Consider the following 21,851-nt stretch of genomic DNA (forward strand, 5'->3'; position numbering starts at 1 on the left):
ACAATTCAATCATTGCAATTACATATTTGAGAATCGTAATTCTAGACTAATCTGTGGTTCTTGAAGGCTGGGAATGAGCTTGTACAATTATTATTGAAATCCCACACAAGACAATATGGTTTGTTTATTAAGCAACATGGAGGAGGAAGTAGATATAGGTCACTTCATTTCAGGTACTTCATTCTTAGCAAATACAGGCGAAATTGTTTTGACAAGACACGTCTTTGGCGGCCGGAGTAAAAAATCATTTTAAATTGGGATGAATGACATTATACTCGTACATAGTACGAATTGGTGTTGGTGTTACATGGAAATATCAAAATTCATCTTTCAAATACAAGAATTGCCTTCGGTCTTTTCTCTTTTCGAAGTTGAACGATATTATTTATTTATTTTGAGATCTAACAGCATCAATTTTGAGATCTTTAGGTTACATTTCCCAAGTATTTTTTAGTATCAGTATTCTGCACTTTTTTTGATATCGTAGCAAGAGACATAAGTATTATACTTTCCATTACAACTAATATACATGTGGGAAACTGATCATAATATTCGAGAATACTTTGCATCATGTGGGTTTCTCTTTTTTATTCTCAGATTGTTGACATCGAAGGCTTGATATTTTTAAGAGTACAGAATGATTTTCAATATTAAAACATGGAACATAGTTTTTTCTCAGGTATACTTAATTCATAATCGGTCTGATTATTCAATTATGCATGAAATATAATTTGTTTGATTCGAATTTCCAACTTTGTCTTGAAGTTGAATGAGCTTAGAGTTGATAGTTCAAGTAATCTCTAGTTTTCTACTTCATCAGTAAATGCACAAAACGCTACTTTTTTGGCTTATCTTTGTAATCAATCTTGATTACCAGCTTGAAATTTAGAAATATTTTTATATTTAACATTGTGCTCATATGATCGATTTTTGTCTTGTGATTTAGCCAATTGAGCTATAGACAAACTGTAAAGCTCATCTTAAGCGAATATAAAAGATATATATGTAACAGTAACGCATGCAATATATTAAAATAGAACATGAAAAGGATCTTGACTCTAGAACTTTGAAATAACCAACACAGACCACCAGACCTCTCTACATTGCCCTCTCTTTTTTCTTTTTGGTCGTCAGGGTTAATCACCCTGCACAACTCTCACCCCCCCCCCTTTAACTACCATCCAACACCTCTACATCCACCATTCTTTTCTTATGATCTCGAATGCATGCTTTGCCCACAATATCAGTCCCGTTTGGTCCTCTCCTGTCAAACAGTTTCTCTTTTGTAATGGCAGGCCTCACCATTGTCCACTCCTTCTCTGTCTAACTCATTCACCCGCTCACACACTTCCTCCCTTATTCTTTTCACTATAGGTTGTCGAAATGTGAAATGTCGTTTTGGCGCGGTTTTGGTTATTGGTCTACTCATCTACTCTAGTCTCTATAAGTGTTTCAGTCGAAAAAGATGCATCATGCACCACATTTCACATACCTGTAAGTGAAAAATTCCAGTTCGCTTTACAGTGCTTCAGTCATTTATTAGTTTTAAAATAACGTGAATATTTGATCTTCTCCTATCAAAAAATGTAAGTACATAATATTACTCTAGGTACAGTTTCGAATACAATAATAATATATTCATGCTTATGCTACTATATACTGACAGTTCTGAATATGTGCAAGAGGATGTGTTCCAATTATGTATTAATATCTTATAAATACATTTCAGCCCAATGACATGATTTAACAATTATGAATATAACAGGAAATTTAATTTGATTATTACCTTATGTAGTTTCGACTATGGAAAAAAGAAATAATTTGGCTATTTTAGAAATATTCAACCTCAAATTTTATTGAAATGTTATGAAAAAGTTTATATTTATCTATTTACATTCAACAATTATTAATATAACTCAATTAATTTCAAATTATACTTAGCATCTCTTATATTGTTCACTTATCAGGTTCTACTTTATTATTATGTTTTTGGGCCTATTGGACCTACGATATGCAATATATTAATAGGCTCAATTATAAATCAAATGAGTTGTTAACATCCATGATGACAACAAAAAATATTCCTGACCATATGAAAGAGGAAAATTTAAAACTGATTCTATCACATCTAATTTGTGATTAATATGATTTATGCTACCACTGTACATGTTTTTCAGATACACTTCTAAATCATGATATCCTGCTATCCTCATAAAGGACGAAGGAAAGAGTCAATTTCATTGACAACCGAATATCTTTGATCCGTAGGATGGTCTCAAAGAGAGTTCAAATTTTGAAGTAGTTTAGTCAAAGAGATCGGTAAAGTAGCTGTTATCATGAGTAACATATCGTGCTCACACTAATTCCTAGAGTCCAAATTAAGAACTCACTACACTTGTTCAATGAGTAAGATAGAAAATAATCCAGATAAAACCTTTCCAACAAAATCCAGCCTACATTATATCGTACCTTTTCTCACATGTGAAAAGCTACAAAACGTTGAGGTACCTATGCTTCTTATTCAACTGTTTATTATCATTGACTGAATTTAATATGCATAAGAGTAGGGTGGATTAGATGTAACAATAAGGCTACAAAAAGTGGATGAATAATATTTCTACCTACAATATTGATACCTGTAAATTTGTTTTATTGTTGTCAAATTTTTATTTTGCAGGGGAATGTTTACGATTGGCAATGTGTTGAGAATGATGATAATGATGCTACAGAGTAATATTGAAAAATGAGATGAGCAAAAAAGTGGAAGCATAGTCGAATAATCTATATATTCATAATGCATATCTCAGCAACAACAAAAAAATGAATTGCTAGAAGAAAACTCAGGACACATTGGATCAAATGTGGAATAAAACTTTTAACAGTAAGATACACCTTGATTAAGTAAGATAATTGTCATTACCTACCATTTCATCATTTTGCGCAAATACTTTTAAATTAAATTTTACACTCCTCAACTCACTAACTTAGTGGCAAGTAATGCTGTTGTAGAAACACCATCTACTTGGCGTTATAAATTATATTATTCCAGAATCATCACAATAATAACTTTACTCCACAATGACAACCAAATTCCTTTCGGAAGTTCTGTTATCAAGTCAATATCAATACGACTCACATTAGATTTTCTTACAATAGTTTAATCATCAGAACTCATGAACTTGAAGTTCAAGTAGTGAATCATAGTGAATTATTCATATTTATTTATTAATCATAGTGCCTCCAGATCTCAGAAGGTTGGAGAAGAAGAACAAGTTCATTTCCCAGTTGCAACACATTCATGAGGATCTCCCAGTCTCTAGAGATTTGGCTAACCCTCCACCAAGGCGCCTCAAGTCAAGAAGATACTTGAGACTTGACGAGCAAGAGGAAATTAGAAGTGCAAGGGAGTTATGGAGACTGAGATGGTTGCAGGGAGAGGTCAGGAACAAAGGCCTTGTGGATGATCCTAATGACATTGTTCCTGGCACCCAGCTGAGACGTAGAGAGTGGTGTGGCCTTAACCGGTTCAGGACGCAGGTGGGAAGGTGTGCTGAGCTGATGACAGCATGGGGATACACATCTAATCCTCTGTGCCAATGTGGACAAATTCAATCAATGAACCACTTAATATCTGAGTGTCCACAACACTCCTATAATGGAGGGCTGTCAGCCCTCCATGATGCTAGAAAAGATGCGTGTCAATGGCTCCAGAACGTTCTAAATTCTATTAGTATTTGAAATATATAGTGTAAAATTATGTTTTTTTTCTAATTTTGGTCTATGAATGCATATATATATATATATATATATATATATATATATATATATATATATATATAGTGAATTATTAATAATAGCATTAATACAGTACTAAAGTGATGAATTCTTTTCAACTTATACAGTATTTTTTCTTCAGTCGGTATTACATTTTTTCCAAAGAAAGAGTTTTAATACATATTACTCTTAAAAAATTACATTAAGAAAATTTATTTATCAGTGTTCATTTCATTTTTTTCTTTTCTAACTCCTTTTTTGACTCGCGCTTGGCGCTCGGTAACCTCCTGGTGTGGTGTGAGGTGTGATGTACGCGTGTAGCTCGCTCCAGTTGGAGGGGCTGCCAGAACAGTTTATGAAGAGAGGCTGCATACTTTCTAATTTCTCTGTATCCTCCGCTCATACATGAATTATTTATTCTCAATTATTTTTACATTTCCTCTATTTAAATTTCCATTGAATCTTCATTCCAATTTTCTTCTCCAATTTCAATTTTTCTGCATACCCCACTTTCACACTGGTGAAGATTTCTTGATAATTATTATTTTTATTCCAGTTTTACCCTTGTTCTTCCATTTCTAATGAATAGTTCTGTTATTACATTTAGTTTGAATTCAGCTTCCATGGAAGTAGCCCAATTAAAACTAACTGTAACATTGTAGAACATTTGCAAAATTCGGGATTTTTGTGACAGGCTGGTATTCTACAGAAGATCGTAAATGAGAAATTTGGTGTCACAAATTCAGTCATCATTTTCATAAATTGATATTTAATATTATTTCATATTATTAAAACATTGTAATCCATTATAAATTCACCCCTTGAACATTCCTTTCAGCTTCAACTTGTTTTAATAACAATTCTTTTGTAATAAGATATATCAATAATTAATTGATGAAAGATGTGCTATTTTCCATATTGCTTGTCTGGGGTTTTTCTCACTCATTCCATTAAGATTTGTATATATATCTGTAAGTATCTGTATTGATTCTTTCCAATCCTAAACTCTAATCTCATCCTTCCAGGTGTCTGCCAAAGAAATTTCTAAGAGATGGTCAATGAGTCTGTCATTGGAGAAGAAGTCAACGATTGGTTCCTGCAACCGAAATTTAGAAGAGCGCGCAGATAAAAAAGTCTTAATATGGTTCATTATGATTTAATTGTATCCCTGTAAATGAGAATGGAATATAGCTTAACAAGCAATAGTAAAGTGAATGCTATCTAAATTCGGGGTTGCGTTCTGTAATGACTCATGGATGTTTTACATCCATTAATTACACATAACATTATGTAATTTATTACATTACATATAGGCTAAAGCCTACATAATATGCCCTGTAATATATTATATTACTGATACTCAATATATTTTTCAACGAATAAACTAATACTTGTCGCGTCAATAAAGAGAAACAAATAAATAGATAGAGTCAATAATAATTAATATCAGGTCGAATTCACCGAGATAACTTTTATTCAAGCTTTAAAGCCTCTACTATAGCCTATACTATACCTCGGGGGTTGCCTACCTTTTTTGCAAAATATAGTTGTTTTGTTGTGTATAATTATTATTCAAGTATTTGTATTTTACTGTTTTGGATACGGTATATCTTCCCTTTTTCTATTTGTTTATTCAAATTTATATTGTATCTTGTGGAGCAATAAAAAATTATTATTATTATTATTATTATTATGGAAGGCGATGAAGAACAATTTTGTGTAATGAATAAAATGAAAGTTCATATCTTGCATAGTTATTGATATACTTCAATTGACACGTAAGGCTATAACAATTAACAGTAGGCTATACTAAAATCATGATTTTTCAAGATTGGACTTAGTCGAAGAAATATTATTTGGTCATAGTTTTATAGGACAAAAGCCAATTTTTACATGAAAAATGCCCATTCAAATTGACGGATTGGATACTTCTAATGATTTGATATTCTATTCTTTTGTTCTATTGATTTGAAATACAGAGTCGTCATTAAAATATTCTAGTGGAATACAATAATACAGGTGAAAAATTAAATTTTTAGGAGAGCAACTGAGAGAATTCAATACGACGAGCTCTTATGACAATAACTTTGTATTTCCAACAGATAAGTAAAGTAAACATGTTATTTCCGAATTCAGATGACATTCTCCTTAATAATTATTATTGATTGATTGATAATGCACATAACTAAGTTTCTAAAGCTTCCAATTTTGTTTTCTGTTGAACTTGATCTGCTGTAGTCCTACATGCAAATGCTTCCGTTTTTTTTTTTTTTACTAATTTTAGTACAAGAAGTTATAAAGTAAAGATGAAATTGAAATTCAATTTAATTTTTGTTCACAGACATGGAGAAAAGAAGAAACATCTCGCTGTCTGCTGAAGTCGATGAAGACGAGACAGTAGAGGATTTGATTTTGGAGCTTCAGCCATGAAGTGCAAGCACAGTGTCTTAATACTTTTTGAGCCTGATCATAATATTATATTAAGAAAATTTAATTCCAATCCAGTAATATACTGTATAAGATGTGAATGCGTTCAAGTAAAGGATTTATTCATTAATTTTGAAGTAATGTAATTTTTTCACATTCAGCTAAATATCCTTTTTATTCTAGAATGTATAGATTATAAGTTTCATTACATAAAATTGAAGATATATTTTCCATCACATATTTTAAGTGGATTATCATAGCTTTTGATGACTTGGGTGATCATGAAATTTGTTTATCCTGCAGTAATGTAGATTGATCTTAATCAGACTGATATATAGGAGTTATTTTATAATGCTTGGAAACGACTTTCAAATGATATGGTATCGATACTGTTATGGAATGAACAATATGGTACTGACTCTAAAGGACTTATTCCATCAATATTGACAGTGCTTTTCAAATGGTTTTCAACTGGTTTACAGATGAAATTTTGCCCACTTAAAGCATTGTAATTCATTAGAAATGACAGATGGAATAAAATAGAGAATGCATTTATTCAAATGCTAATTAATATATAATTATTATTCAACGAAAATCCCAAATAAAATGCTGTACATCACCCCGAAGACCTCTGCTACTGCAGACATTGACAACAGGGTTAACAGCTAGATGGAAATTCGATGAGAACTACTATCCAAAAATTACTTGCCAGCCCGGGAATCGAACCCGGTACCTCCCAATTGCTAGTCAGGAATGCTTACCCTTACACCAAACTGACAATCTCTGGATAGCAGCTCTCATTTTACTGGTAGCAGACCAGTATTACTTTCAATCATTTGAAAGTAATTTCAAATGATTTTCAAGTAGTTTATAAATCACAATTTTGTCCACTTAAAGCATTGTAAATCATTGTACAATCATTTAAAAGTGCTTGAAAGTGATTTAAAATTACTTTTTAAAGTACTTTCAACTGATTATTTTGCTGCTTGGGAAGGTGTGTAACTGTTGAAATAACAGGTTTTTATCCAATGTTCTATTCTTTCAGGGCTTATACCTCTCCAACAATGCATCATAAAAACTGATGCTCATTGTAGGTTTGTCGAGCATTGAATTATCTTTGGAATGATGTATTATTTCACTATTCCAAGTTTTCCTCTCATTGTTATAGCAGCTTCAATGTAGGGGGTGAAATTTTCATTGCTGCATCAAATGATCGTTTGACCATGACATTTGAAGGGGGTGTCAGTGACACAATTTTTGACTTTGCAGCTTGATTTGGACTAGTTAGTAGGTGAATATAGCAAAAGTGCGCATCTTTATCCCCTCTGTTGAAGGTGTGGAACCGCTGAGTCAACACTTGCAGCAAAGAAAATTTCACCTCCTACATTGAAGGTACTATAACAATGAGAGGAAAACTTGGAATAGAGAAATAATACATCATTTCAAAGATAATTCAATGCTTAACAAACCTACGATAAGCATCAGTTTTTATGATGCATTGTTGGAGAGTTATAAGCCCTGAAAGAGTAAAACATTGGATAAAAACCTGTTATTTCGTCAATTACACACCTTCAAGAGCGAATATCTCGGGAACTGTTGGGAATATCACATAATTCCACTGAACAAAAAGTGTAGAGAATTTATCAAGCTTCATTTTTAAGAAGCTATTTCAGTCGGTTGAACGCATTTGTGGAAGCAAAACGCTGCAAAATGCACCTTTTAAACCACCCTCATCCCCTTAGCACATGAGTTAGGAATGGGGACTTTTGATATGTTCTCCTTCTAACTATTCTCAACAAAGCTGCATAGTCAAAAATTTTGTTTAAAAGATTCCCTCCAAATTCCTTTGTCAATTGGTCTATTGTTGCAAAAATTGAGATTTCATACTCAACACTAAAGATGATACAAAAGGTGTAGAAAAATTCGTAAAAGCGTGAAATAATACATCAAATTGAAGAGAATCTAATGTCTTATAAGCTCATCATCAGAATGGATTTTTCCCGTCGATTTTTAAAAAGTTATAAAAGCAAAAATAGAAAAAAATTGGTGGCAAACGTGTTTTTCCCAAAAATGTCACACCTTCAAGAGCGGATATCTCGAGAACTCGTAAAACAGTTCTTATGATGTATTGTTGGAGAGTTATGAGCCCTGAAAGAGTAGAAAATTTGATAAAACCAGTTATTTTAACAATTATACACCTTAAAGAGCGGATATCTCGGGAACTGTTGGGAATATCACAAAGTTCTACTGAACAAAACGCGTAGAGAATTTATCAAGCTTCATTTTTAAGAAGCTATTTCAGTTTTTTAAAAAGTTAGTTATGTCGGTTAAACGCATTGTTTTCAAGATATGAGCGTGGAAGCAAAACGCTGCAAAATGCAACTTTTAAACCACCATCATCCCCTTGGCACATGAGTTAGGAATGGGGATTTCCGATATATTCTTCTCCCAACTAGACTCAACAAAGCTGCAAAGTTAAAAATTGTGTTTAAAACATTCCCTCCAAATTCCTTTGTCAAAAATTGGCCTATTGTTGCAAAAATAGAGATTTCACACTCAACACTAAAGCTGCTGAAAAAGGTGTAGGGAAATTCGTAAACGTGTGAAATTATACATAAAATTGAAGAGAATTTAATGCTCTATAGGCTCATATTCAGCATGGATTTTTCTCATCGATTTTTGGAAAGTTATAAGACCAAAAATAGAAAAATATTGGTGGCGAACATGTTCAAAAATGTCACACCTTCAAGAGCGGATATCTCGAAACTAGAGGAGATATAAAGAAATTAGAATAATTTGTTATATGACAGTCAAGTCCTTAAGATAAATAGTTTTTTTAAGTTTTATGCGAGAATCCAAAAATCGGTACCTTTAAACCACTCCCACCCCCTTAGCACAGGGGGTAGTGGTGGGGACTTTTGATATGTTTACCCTTTGTCACTACCCTGAACAGAACTGCGGGGTCAAAAATTGTCTTCCCAAATTTTCCCTCTATAACCTTTTTTGAGCATTCATTGCCTGGACCAATGGAAATTCTGACGGAATGTTTTCTAACTCGTTTGCCAGAGCACATACGTGTTTACAACTAAGTTCACGTGTTTCCACTTGACCGAGACTATTAACTGTTAGTGCTTTCCACTTTCCAAGCATGGTAAAGGGTTCGTGTTTATTCATCTATTCCTCCCAACATCAATTCTGGGATATTTCCTCCCAATATTAGTAAGACTATATTAGTAAGACTATAGTCATTTTATTTTCTCATTCTATTTTATATGTGGATTCAATTACAGATCACATGTATATTATGATTGGGATACAACAACAGGCTTGACCAAAAACTATCATTTTCCTCAATTTTGATAATGAATAACGTGTCCAAAAAAGCAGGATGTGTTTTTACTATTGAAAGTTCAAGTTCAAGTTTCGTCATTATAAACTGTAAGACTGCTATCCAGTTTCAAGCATAGTACACTACTGATGAAATGTCTTTGTTCTATTCTCTTCAAAATGTATCTTACTACATTATTATTGTATTATCATTTTCAATTATAGGCAGGACCGGCAAAGTACCTGGTCGCGTAGGGCGCCAACAAAAGGGGGCGCCTAAGCGCTCTCCAATGTTCAGTATTAGAATTAGAAGGAGACTAGAGTTTGAAAGTCAATTGCCAAATTGTAGGAGTACTGGAAAGGAGTTAGTGTGAATCATATTCCAGGTGGGACCCTTGTGCATACTTCCATTACTTGATTTATTTCTATTCCCAAATAATAACTGGACTCGTCTGTTGAGCACCCCTCTGTCATCTACTTGGACTCACCCGACAGACGCCCCCCACTCCGTCGCCTGTTTGATAATTTTGAGCGACCTGTACGATAATTGAGCTCTGTATGGTTGGTTCTCCATGTGCGGCCTTATCATATATAACAAAAAATGATTATATGGACACATTTCCAAATGGTTTTGTTTATTTAAGAAACCTTCTGACGCTCTCTGTTTCCTTAGCAAGTAGTGAAAGAAGTTTTCCAAGTTGAAAGTGATAAAACGTATCTCAGATCCACCATTTGTCAGGACCGCTTGTGTGGACTGGCAACAATTGCCATTGAGAATGATTTGTTAAGCGAAATGGGCACAGACAACATTATCAACGAATTTGCAAAACTGAAACATAGGAAAATCGCTTTTCAACGTAAAGTATAAATGTATCAAGTCTTTGAGTAAATGAATTGTTTAATTTCTGCGTAAAACTGATTGGCGTTTTATTTATTATTGATTCGCTCACACTCAATTATAGTCTGTGTAAAATAAGTTGAGACTTGGCCCTTCATCCAAAGGAATTACAAGGTTGTCAATTCGTGTAGAATCGCAACTTTCCTAAATTTCCAATTTAACGTCAGAATTGGACTTTGAAACTCCTGAGAGGCCGAATACGTTCTTCCAAGTACCTTTGACAATTGGAAAAATAATTTCAATTATTTATAAGAAACGTTCTCACTTTCACCACCCATTTATCTTTTGAAACAAAAAGTATCTAGCATGTCGAAAATTTAATGTTTTCTGCTCGAAATGTCATGACATTGACTAACATAATCATTAATTGAAAAACAACTACAGGTCGGATAGAAATGATCCAGAAACCAACAGAAATGAGACTTTCTCCCCGTTAATTTGATATGAAATTATCATGCATTACGACGTCCCATGATTCTGAGAGAAGATTCAAAAGAGAAACAAATCTTCGCGATGCTTCAATTTCATCATAAAAGTTGAATTTTCTTTTAATCCTTCAACACTGAAATTGTTCAGCACTACTAAGATATCGGGGATGATATTTGACATCCAATTCTGACATTGAATCCTTTAATTTCCTCGGATGGAGGGCTAAGTCTCAACTCATTTTACACAGATTTTAACTTTGAAATTTTATATGTAATAATTGGTTTTTGAATTTTTTTAAATGTTTCATTCAATAAATACGGGCAAGCTTGTTAAACACATGCTGATAGAGTTAACCAATTCTCTACTCATTATAGAAAATCAACAAATTCTTCTTGAAAAATTTCGAGTAACAACGAATAAACTCTTAAGGTATAAAATCAATAATAAATTCAAGTTTCTTATCATCGTCAGACCAATAATTAACCGAGGGAAGTGAGGTTCAAGTCGACGGTTTGGCATTTCTCTTAATGTTCAAATGTTTTAATGTTCAAATGTTTAAATGTTTGAATGTTTGAATGTTTATATGTTTAAATGTTTAAAAGTTCAAATGTTTAAATGTTTAGATGTTCAGATCTTTAGATGTTTAGATGTTTAAATGTTTAAATGTTTATATGTTGCGCATTTACGGCGAAACGCGGTAATAGAGTTTCATGAAATTTTGCATTTGGAAATTTTGCATTTCAAGGATAATATAAAAAGAAAAAGGAGCCTCCTTCATACGCCAATTTCAGAGTAAAAATCAGACTATAGAATTATTCATCATAAATCAGCTGTCGAGTTGATTATAAATCGCATGCCATGACGCATGCAATTCAATATCTCAATGTAACTTGGTAAGAAATCAGCAGCTGTGTAGACTATAAATGTCATGCCTCATTGAATGCTATTTTCATGCACTATTAATTAAATAGGATGCAAAGAACTTATAACAGCTTGTCTGGCCGCCTAGATGTCTTCTGCTTTTCTCGGGCTAAATTCCGGAAAGTTTTAGGCTATATGATAACAATTAAATCTTGAGAGAATAATCTGATTAAATAAATAGTTGGTGTATCAGTGAGGATGTGCATATGGTTTGGGACGTCGTTCAGTTAAAAATGTTATTTATTCTATTGAAAAAATTTTTGTTAATTTTCTTATCATATTTTTTAATTTTTATAAGTTTTGGAATTTTGAATTCTCAATTTGTTTTATCTTTACTTTCTTCATAAGTATTTGAAATCTTTGTATTTTTCATTTTTGAATTAGGTTGTATTTTTGTTGTTTGTATTATTTATTATTGCATAAGTTCGTATAATTTTTATTAAACTTTTTTCTTTATTTGTATCTGTACAATTTTTATTGTTAATGAGACATATTTGGGAAACCCGTTGTCTCCATTGTGAATAAATAAATAAATAAATGAACTATTGATTGCGTGCAATAGCGCATGCAATTAATAACTAAAATATCATAGTATTGTCTCTCGAACTTCCTCTGCTTTGAACTTGGGCTGTCCTGTTGCCAGTATGTCTTGAAGGAGATTAGCTTTTGATGTTAGCATTCTTGATACACCAACCCCAACAGCCATTAGCCGTTTTCACACCGATACCTCGCCGACACGACATACAGACAGGATTTACTCTGATGGACAGTATAACAGGAGGCTGCGGTTTATAACTGCGCGAGGTCTACTGTTCACAGAACTACTAGTGAAGGTTCCAAGTACTTTAGTAAAATTCTGCTTCAACAGTTCATAGCCTTTTTGCTGCCGTACATTTATAACCGCAATTGATATACCTTACCATGCGGAAAATAGTAAAATTATATACTGTACATTTTGTATACAGATTTGGTGATAAGTTCAGAAGCAGCTGAATATTTCTTCTGCAGCAGGAATTTGACGATAGGTCTTATTAAGGATCCTATTTCAATGAAAATACAACTTATCTGTCACTTCAAAATTCTGGTCCGCAATTTTGGAACCGGCATTTTGTATCCAATAACTTCATTTTCTAAAATTAAAAGGTAATCATAATGATACATGACTTTGATACACAATATCAAGATAAAATGAATATATAAAACTGCACATCGATATTTCAAATCGTTTAAAAGTAATTCACATTCAAAGATACTAACAAATCATCCAAAATTGAAATAATTGATTCTGACAGATCAAACTTTTCTGTTCAAAGTGCTGAATATGTCAGTAGAAGTTACTGTAGTGTTTACTAACACTTAGAGAAGTTTTATTTGATAGCTTTGATTCTTTCTAGATTTTCTAGTGTGGCAAGAAATCGATTATTGGTTGTATGTATGTCGCATTACCAACGGCTGTCACATCGAATCAAAATAACACCCACACCTTGAACTTGAGGAGTTTTGTAACAAAATAACACATCTTTCAATTCTGTAAGTGATTTCAATAAATGAAACCCTGTTATTTATGTGCTTTGAAAGTTGTAAAGTCCTTTTATAATCACTCTGTATTTGAATGTAAATAACTATTAAACGGATTGAGATATGGATGTGCGGTTTTCACCATTTATTTTCTCTTGAAATTCTGTATTCATGTATCATATGACATATGTGAAAAAATGAAGTTAGATTAAAAATGTCGGTTCCAAGATGGCGGACCAAATTTTGATGCAGAAAAGTAGTTTTTTTTAATCAAATATGATCCTCAATCGTAAAATTCCCCTTGTAAAAGAAGAATTCAGCTGTTTCCAAGCTTTCCACCAACTCTGTATATGTCAGATACGTAGGGTACAAACACACTGAAAGCGGAGCGTGACGTTGCGTTTTAGAGCGGAGCGTGGCGTGGCGTGGTCAGAGCGTTCATGATACACACAGGAATCGTCTGAGCGTAAAGCGTCAAGGGCTAAGAAAATGGCGATGTCCAGTTTGTGAGAATAATTACTTAATGTATTGGTTAATAGCTCAGCCTGCTAGGACAGAGTGGGTTGATGAAATTAATTCAAGTCGTCGACTATTGTTGAATATCACCATCTGTTTAATGTGTTAAGAAAGCATGAGTTTTTTGAGTAAATGCGAATGTGAACTTCAATCTTTGATTATATTTTGACGAGAGTGAAGCCTGATTTGGAAAAACAAGTCACTAATTGGATGAATCCAATATCTGCTGAAGAGAGACTTATAATAACATCAAGATAACCATTTATCACAGAAATATGAATTAAATTGATTAGAATAGCCTTACTTTTGATTTAAAAGTGCAATAGATGAATTTTTTTAACAATCAAATAATATACATTACAGGGGAATTCGGACAAAGATCAAATATACTAGTGTAGAATGGTGGGAGAATGTGGTAGAACAAATGCATTATTATGTACAAGAGTAGACCACCAGTATGTACAATTATACATTATTAGGGCACTCGCTTGTTGACGCTCTAACGCTCCGCTTGCAGACGCTCCAAAACGCAAACCAGCTTGTTCCAATGTTTGACGCCACGCTCCGCTCTGCGAGTAGACACTTCCAATGTGTTTTAGCTCATTACTTAACATTATATTGTGCACGACGCTCCTCAACGCCACGTCACGCTCCACTCCGCTTCGCTACCAGTGTGGTTGTACCCTAACTTAGGGACAAGTACAGTTTAATCGAAACCAGAGAATCTGATTAGATAGGTTGATCAAAGCACGGAGCTCCCGGAAAATCCATTTCCAAGAAGGGCAAAGATACTTGTTGCTCAGTTTTATACGCTGACAGGCTAGCTAAGTCCTGATCGATCATGCCAGGCTTCCTCCCCTCTGAACCATAAGAGATGAACCTGTAGTGACCTTAGGGATGAACCTGTATTGACCAAAGGGCTGAGTTCGTTGGCCTTCAAAATCTAGTAAGGGTTCACCCCTTTGACGCTGAGGCGCTATGACCGGTAGCGGTTATCATTAGCAAGTGTATTTTCTTGGTTACGTAGAACTTGGGAAGGCTAAGAAAACTTGATTCAGAGCTAGATCTCTGTGAAATTTGGAATTCAGCTATCGAAATAGATCTTTTAAGATTAAGATTAACATCTTTATTCCAAATTAAGATAATATTCAGGATAAGTTTAGTGAAATAAAAAATTAACTAATTGATTTCAAGCCCACACATAGCAATAGTATTTACAACAAAAAGAAAGTGTTGATATTCATTAGATTCTCAATATTTACTGAAATGTATTATTCATCATATTATATTAATATTGTTTTTCAAATCTTTAGTTGTTACTTTGTTCTCAATTCGTTGTATTATATGGTTGACTGAATAAAATTTATTATTATAAACTGGAAATTAAGAAGATAATATTCAGGATCAGTTAAGTGAGATAAAAAACAGCCAATTGATCTCAAGCTCACTTAGCAATAGTATTAACAACAGACTGAATAAAATTTATTATTATAAACTGGAAATTAAGAAGATAATATTCAGGATTAGTTAAGTGAGATAAAAAAACAGACAATTGATCTCAAGCTCACTTAGCAATAGTATTAACAACAAAATGAAAGTGTTAATATTCATTAGATTTTTTAATATTAGTATTATCTAGCATATTATCTTAATATTGTTCTTCAATTCTTTAATTGATACTTTGTATAATTTATTACATTATGTCGTTGACTGAGTAAAATTTATTATCAAAAACTAGAAATTGAGTCATCATACATTGTACATACAATGTACAACATTATTATGAATCTTATCCTGTTTTGATCAGGATATCAGACTTTTCATTGGCCTTTTTATTTCACTTTCCTATTGATTAAAGAACTTATGGTAGTGTTGAGAATGCGATAACGTTTCATCAAAAGTTCAAGTGTAAACACATGCAAGAATTCCAGAAACAAGCATCTGTAGAATTATAAAGAAGCGACTCTTCTGTACCACCATTGTTGTAATGATAATGATACTAGAGCAAAGAGTCTGGTTTCCCAGCAAATGTTTAGCATCGGCTGAACTCCACTTCACTTATCACTATCTGAGTAATAGTATCCATTATTTTATACATCAGTATACATTATTTTATTTTTCATTTGACTGGTTCTTCTTGGATGGACTTTGCCAAGGAGAATCATTTCCAAGAATCATAGAAAAGGAAAGAAAGAGCTTTTGTTATTTTGTATAGTACATGCTAGATTCTGTTTATCTTCTAGGGCCCCAGACTGCTAAAAAAAGAATGAGTGAAAGGAGGGATGGAGGGGTGTAACGGAACAATGAGAGTTCACGTCACACCTACAAGGACCTTCAAGGAGTAATCAGTCAAAGTAAAATGGCAACAGAAAGTAAAAATCTTTGAAGTCGTATCTATACTGATGACAATGATAAGAGACAACGGCCTAATCGGAATACTATCAACTTATTCTGTTTATTATTACTTCTTAATACTTTATTCTAAAAAAAATCAATATTAATCCCAGAAACAGAGTCTATACTATTAATAAGCTCATGATAATGAATGTGGGCTTCACCCTCAGTATTTATTATTAATATTAAACTAAAACAGAATAATACGTTTTAATCATTGCTGAACCTGACACTAACCCCCCACCCCTCCAGGCCAACTGCCAGCGTGAACTAGCTTCCCTCCCTGATTTCAAAATAATCTTATATTTTCATTCAAAGTTGAAACTGTTGATTTTTTATCCAATAAGAATCTTGATAATTTGATAATCTTATGAATGACCATAATAACATTTCGAAGAATATACTATACATAGATGAACAAGTGAGCAATTGAACCATGATTAATCCTCAATTTCTAAAAGTATTATTCATGAGCATGAAATTAATTATTATTTGTAATTATTATCTTAATTATATGTTTTTCATAATCATAATAATAATTATATTTTTTTATGAACATTATTTTTTATTATTATTAAGAATTATGCGTTGTCATTATATCAATTTATTGAGAAAATCATGTGATAAGCACTTCAGTAACAACATAGTATCATATGAAAATAGTAGACATTTTTACCAATAGACAATACGTAATTAATCAAATTAAGTATTGTGAAAGCACAAAAATGTCTGGATACAACATATAATTCAATTTCTAATAATGTTTAATAATTGCATTCAACTCAGGCATAGTAATTCAAATCAAATTGTAGGTTTAAATAAACACCGGCTATTAGGTTAAATGTAAGCCGGTAATAGATGCGTTAATTTGCAGCACATGTGTTCAATAAGTGCATGTCTTTGTGTGAGATAAACTGATAACAATGCAATTAGATCGGCGGAAAAGGTGCAGTTATATTAAGATACTTTCGGAAATGTTTTTATCAGAACTGTGAATTATTTTTGCGAGTTGATAACAGTCCTTGAAGCATGGGGTCAAGTTGAAGGTTATGAGATAAGAATAAGAGTGTACATGTGGTGAGAATATGCGGTAAGAGAAGTGAAATTATATAGTAAAAAGTTGTAAATACCTTGGTCGATGAGCCGCATTGCGTTGGGCCACTGTGCTGGATCCAAAGCAACTTTTTCTTTCAACAATTCTCTTACATACTCGCCAACTTTACCCTCCAGTTGCGTGGTTTCCGTGTTTTCGGCTTCGTTCTTCATCTGGATGTCTTCTTGCGATTCGGCACTGTTCAGATTCGGCTGCTGACTACCGTTTGTTCTCTGATCCATAGGCTGCAACCACCAACAAAGTGCCCGAAATTAGTTTGAAAATAGATTGAGATGAGTAGAGCTACAGCAGTGTGTATTGTCTTGACTCTCGGCTCGACTGGACGCTCAAAACCAGCTGCTATCGCTTCTTGGCCTTCTGGGACGAGTGACTTGCTAGAGCTTCCTAGCTTTGGCGCTAGAGCGCGCATGCTTGCCGCGCATGCTCAAATACGGTGGATGACATGTAATATTGGAAAAAGTTTTAGCGTGAGGATAATTCCACGTTTGTTACCAATTAAACTTTCAACTTTTTAGTGTGTCTGCAATTACATTAAAATAAAAGCAAGTAGGCTACTAAAACTGCTGGAGAAATTGTTTCAAATTGAATATTTTATTTTTTAATGTTTGTATGATAACACAAAAAAGCATGTTCTTAAAATACTTTGGACATTGTTCCATCATAATGTAGTATAACAAAAATGAAAGAGTGTACATACTTGAATTCAGATTCTCTTCTTATGTAGTAGTGAAGGTAAGATGAATTCTTCATTCACTTTAGTGAATTCACTTTATATAGGCTACTTTTTACTTTTTAAGTAGGTGAGATACGTGCTTCATTTGTGAAATACTATCAGTGTGAATATTGAATAAAATTTTTCATCATGAATATGTATATGACAAAAGAAAAAAATGTTTGTTGTGAAAACACTATCAAAAAATTCTAGGTGGTGATGAAATACATATTTTATTATGCGTATTATAATACACTTCCATTTTCCACACATGTTTAGAATATTCATCGTTGTTTTGGTCTATAACAATAGTATTTCTATTTATCTTACATTGAAGAGATAAACTCCTGAACGCGGACAGAAAAATACGATCATATATTCATTTATATTCGACAACTACAAAACTTGGAGATAGAAATACTAAGCAGTTAGAAATTCGTGTTTCTACTCTGAGTAGAAGAACATTTGCACAGACTGTTGTAGGAAACAAAGGCTCAAACTCAAATAGCTGTCAGTTTGGTAATATGGAGGGATATATTAATCAGGTGCTGAAGCTCATTTTACATGAGTTAGACAAGCAAGAAAAAAGTATCTTCTATCTTCAAAGTAGCATCAAATAGCTACCCAACAGAAGTGAGGGAAATGATAGCTGAAAAAAGGAGAGCTGGGGAAAAATGGCAACAAACAAGAACTTCACAAGATAAAAGGCAACTTAATCATTTAACTCAACAGCTCAGAAGAGAAATCCAACAAATTAAGAATGAATCAATGAATCATTATCTTAGAAATCTAACAGGAGATGGAAGCACCGACTACTCTCTCTGGAAGGCAGCCAGGAAATTGAAAAGACTCATTCAGCATGCACCACCAGTTATTGAGAAACAGGATGGCTTATGAGCTAGAAACAATACAAAAAAAGTTCAAGTATTTGCTGATCATCTGGTAAACACATTTCAACCACACAATCATGATGAGCAGAAATTGAAGAAGATTTTATTCAGGAGAGCGAAGAGTTTAGACATGTTACACTGGATGAAGTAGAGAAAGAAAAGCAGCATTTCTGTATGTGAGTCAAGCTTTTGATAGAGTCTGGCCTGGAGGACTAATTAATAAGTTGAAAAAAATACTTCCAAAGCAATTCACAGACATCTTACATTCATATTTAACTGTACGATACTTCAGAATGAACCTTGAAGATTCTTATTCTGGACTAGGAGAGTACCACAAGGGAGTGTTCTTGGGCCGATTCTCTATCTTCTGTTTACAAGTGATCTATCATGTCTCGAGAATAATACAATAGCAACATTTGCCGACGACACAGCAATATTAGCTATAGATGACAAGATTGGAAGTGCCACAGCAAAACTTCAAAGATCTCTCAGAAAAATTGAAGACTGGACAACAAAATGGAAGATTGAACTCAATGAAGCAAAATCAGTTCATATCAATTTCACCAACAATAGGGCCCAACCCATACCAATAACCATTAACAATCAAATAGTACCATTTGCCAATCTTAAAGAACTTCAAAAATGGAATTATATAAACTATATATGTATATATATATATATATATATTCGACAAAAATTGATTTTAATAGACGTTAATCATGAATCTTACTATAATATTTATCTCATCTTTTTTTAAGTCCAATGATAATAATAAGTCAGTAAACTTTTCTTGTTTTCCAACCGTCCAAATATCAAAGTGTTAAGAGTTGTATATTACAATTCTTCAATGTTGTTTTCCATCACGAACTGCTTATTATTGAATCACCTTCTGCTATTGAAAAAAAACGACTAACAGTCAGATTTTCTCGTTGTCACAGTGAGTGATTAATTCATTTATTGTATAAAATCTTAATGCTATTCGTTCTTAACCAAGCAACCAAGAAGACAATCAAGAAGATGGCGGACTGCAAGTCGTTATTTAATAGCAAAAAGTGATTGTATAAAAAACCTAAAAAGTGAAAAATCATCAAGTTGTGTCTTTGCTCGCAGCTCATATAGTAGTAGAAAATACTTCATAAGTATCAATTGAATAATCGAATTAAATTCGATTTCCAATAAATTGATATTTTATAGTTATAAAATGCCAAATATTTTCTAAGCTGCTAGCTTACTGCTTCATTGTTGGATAAATACTTGAAGTATGAAAATTAGATCTTATAGAACTTCAAAAATGGAACTTTGGAAAAATAGAATTTCAGACTTACCTCCTTGTTCTTTACTAAGCTGTTTCGAAAAATGATCTATTACAATTGATGCGATGAATTCTTCTCTTTCTCTCATTGTTGGAGGATATGGAGGATGACATGGACCAATACTAATTTGAGGAAGAAATAAAAACCTTCAAATTAAATTATTTATTCCATTAGACTAAGTTTTCTATATTTTTTGCATCAGTCACAATAGTTTATTCTTTGATAAACAAATGAATCATACAAGAGTTGGATGAAAAAACAGGTTTAGCCCAAAACTGACCCTCTTCTAAAAATGAAAAGGAATATTTTTGCATTTAAGATTTTTCCTGGTTGTTGGCAAAAGAAAATATATGGAGACGAGGTAGTCGAGTCCCCGGATTTTGACAACTTCAAAGAGCTTAGGAACTTGGCCATTCATTCTAAGTTTTATGATGAGGGGTGGTGGGTTGAGGTTACCAACTTCTGTGAACCTAATCTTACATCTTCGTTCATAGCCTGGTTCTATTCAACCTGCTTCCTCGATTCGAGCCATTGCTTGATAACTGAAGCATTAGAATACATCACAACGGATGGATCAGGCTAGCTTCACACGCATTCGGTTTCACTCGGTTCGGTTCGTTTTCGGTTCGGTTCAGTTCGTTACCGAAAACAAATGAGGCTTTCATACATATCAGGTTTCAATCCGTACGGTTCTAATTAGGTATTTTCTTCTCAAACACAGCTGTGTTTGGATTTTCACAGTTCATGCTAGTATATTTAAATAAAACAGCTGGTGTTAAATTGTAAGATGTTATTTCTTGAACAACAAAATTCTAAAGTTAATTAAAAATTGTGAATTAATTGAATAGTTTATTTTTGATTATGTTAATTTTGGATGTTCAGAGAGATTATTTATTTTAAATTGAAAATTTTTTCCTTGTTTTGACACATGGTATATAAACTTCATCTCTTCTCTCCATTGATGAAATCAAGTAATATTCGTGGAAAAATAATAAAAAATAAAAATTCTTCCTGAGTTTTAATTTATGTCTTTCATATATTTTTAGGAAACTATTCATTGAGAAAAAATGTTCCTGTGAACTTACAGAAATGAATTGACCATATTATTTTGACTTGGAAAATCTTGAAACAGATAATCACGCTATCAGGTTAAAATAAAAACAAAAAAGGCAAGCGTGTGTAAAAGACTTTGTTTTTTCCTGTTTCCCTAGCAACGAATTCGAATATGATGAAACCTATTCGTGTCGAGGGGGCGTTCGGTGCTATGCGGTTGCTATTCGGTACCGAATTCAAACCGAATCATCGTTTCACACTTATCGGAGTTCGCCGAAAACGAACCGAAGACGAAACGAACCGAACCGAACCGAAAGTGTGTGAAAGTAGCCTCTCGCTAGCAACGAACTGAAACCTGATGGAATTTATTAGAGTCAAGTGGGCGTCCAGTTCTATGCGGTTTCTATTCGGTACCGAATTCAAACCGGAATACCGTTTCACACTTATCGGAATTTGCCGAAAATAAACCGAAAACGAAACGAACCGAATGAGTGTGAAACTAGCCTCACTCGCCCCGACGACCGTTCTACATGTACATGGAAACGTGCGTATTCTCGACGACACC

General features: G+C 33.2%; 1 protein-coding gene across 4 annotated transcripts in view; it reads right to left on the reverse strand.

Annotated features, from left to right (window-relative positions):
* Positions 1-21,851, reverse strand: part of LOC111053995 (KH domain-containing, RNA-binding, signal transduction-associated protein 3) — a 290,245-nt gene that overhangs the window by 231,243 nt on the left and 37,151 nt on the right. For all 4 annotated transcript variants that reach the window (XM_039443016.1, XM_039443017.1, XM_039443018.1 and 1 more), the window contains one exon: positions 17,335-17,542. In XM_039443016.1, the coding sequence (XP_039298950.1) occupies positions 17,335-17,542 (208 nt within the window). The remainder of the gene's footprint in view (positions 1-17,334; positions 17,543-21,851) is intronic.

Source organism: Nilaparvata lugens, chromosome X (genome assembly GCF_014356525.2).
Source record: "Nilaparvata lugens isolate BPH chromosome X, ASM1435652v1, whole genome shotgun sequence".
Lineage (NCBI taxonomy): Eukaryota > Metazoa > Arthropoda > Insecta > Hemiptera > Delphacidae > Nilaparvata > Nilaparvata lugens.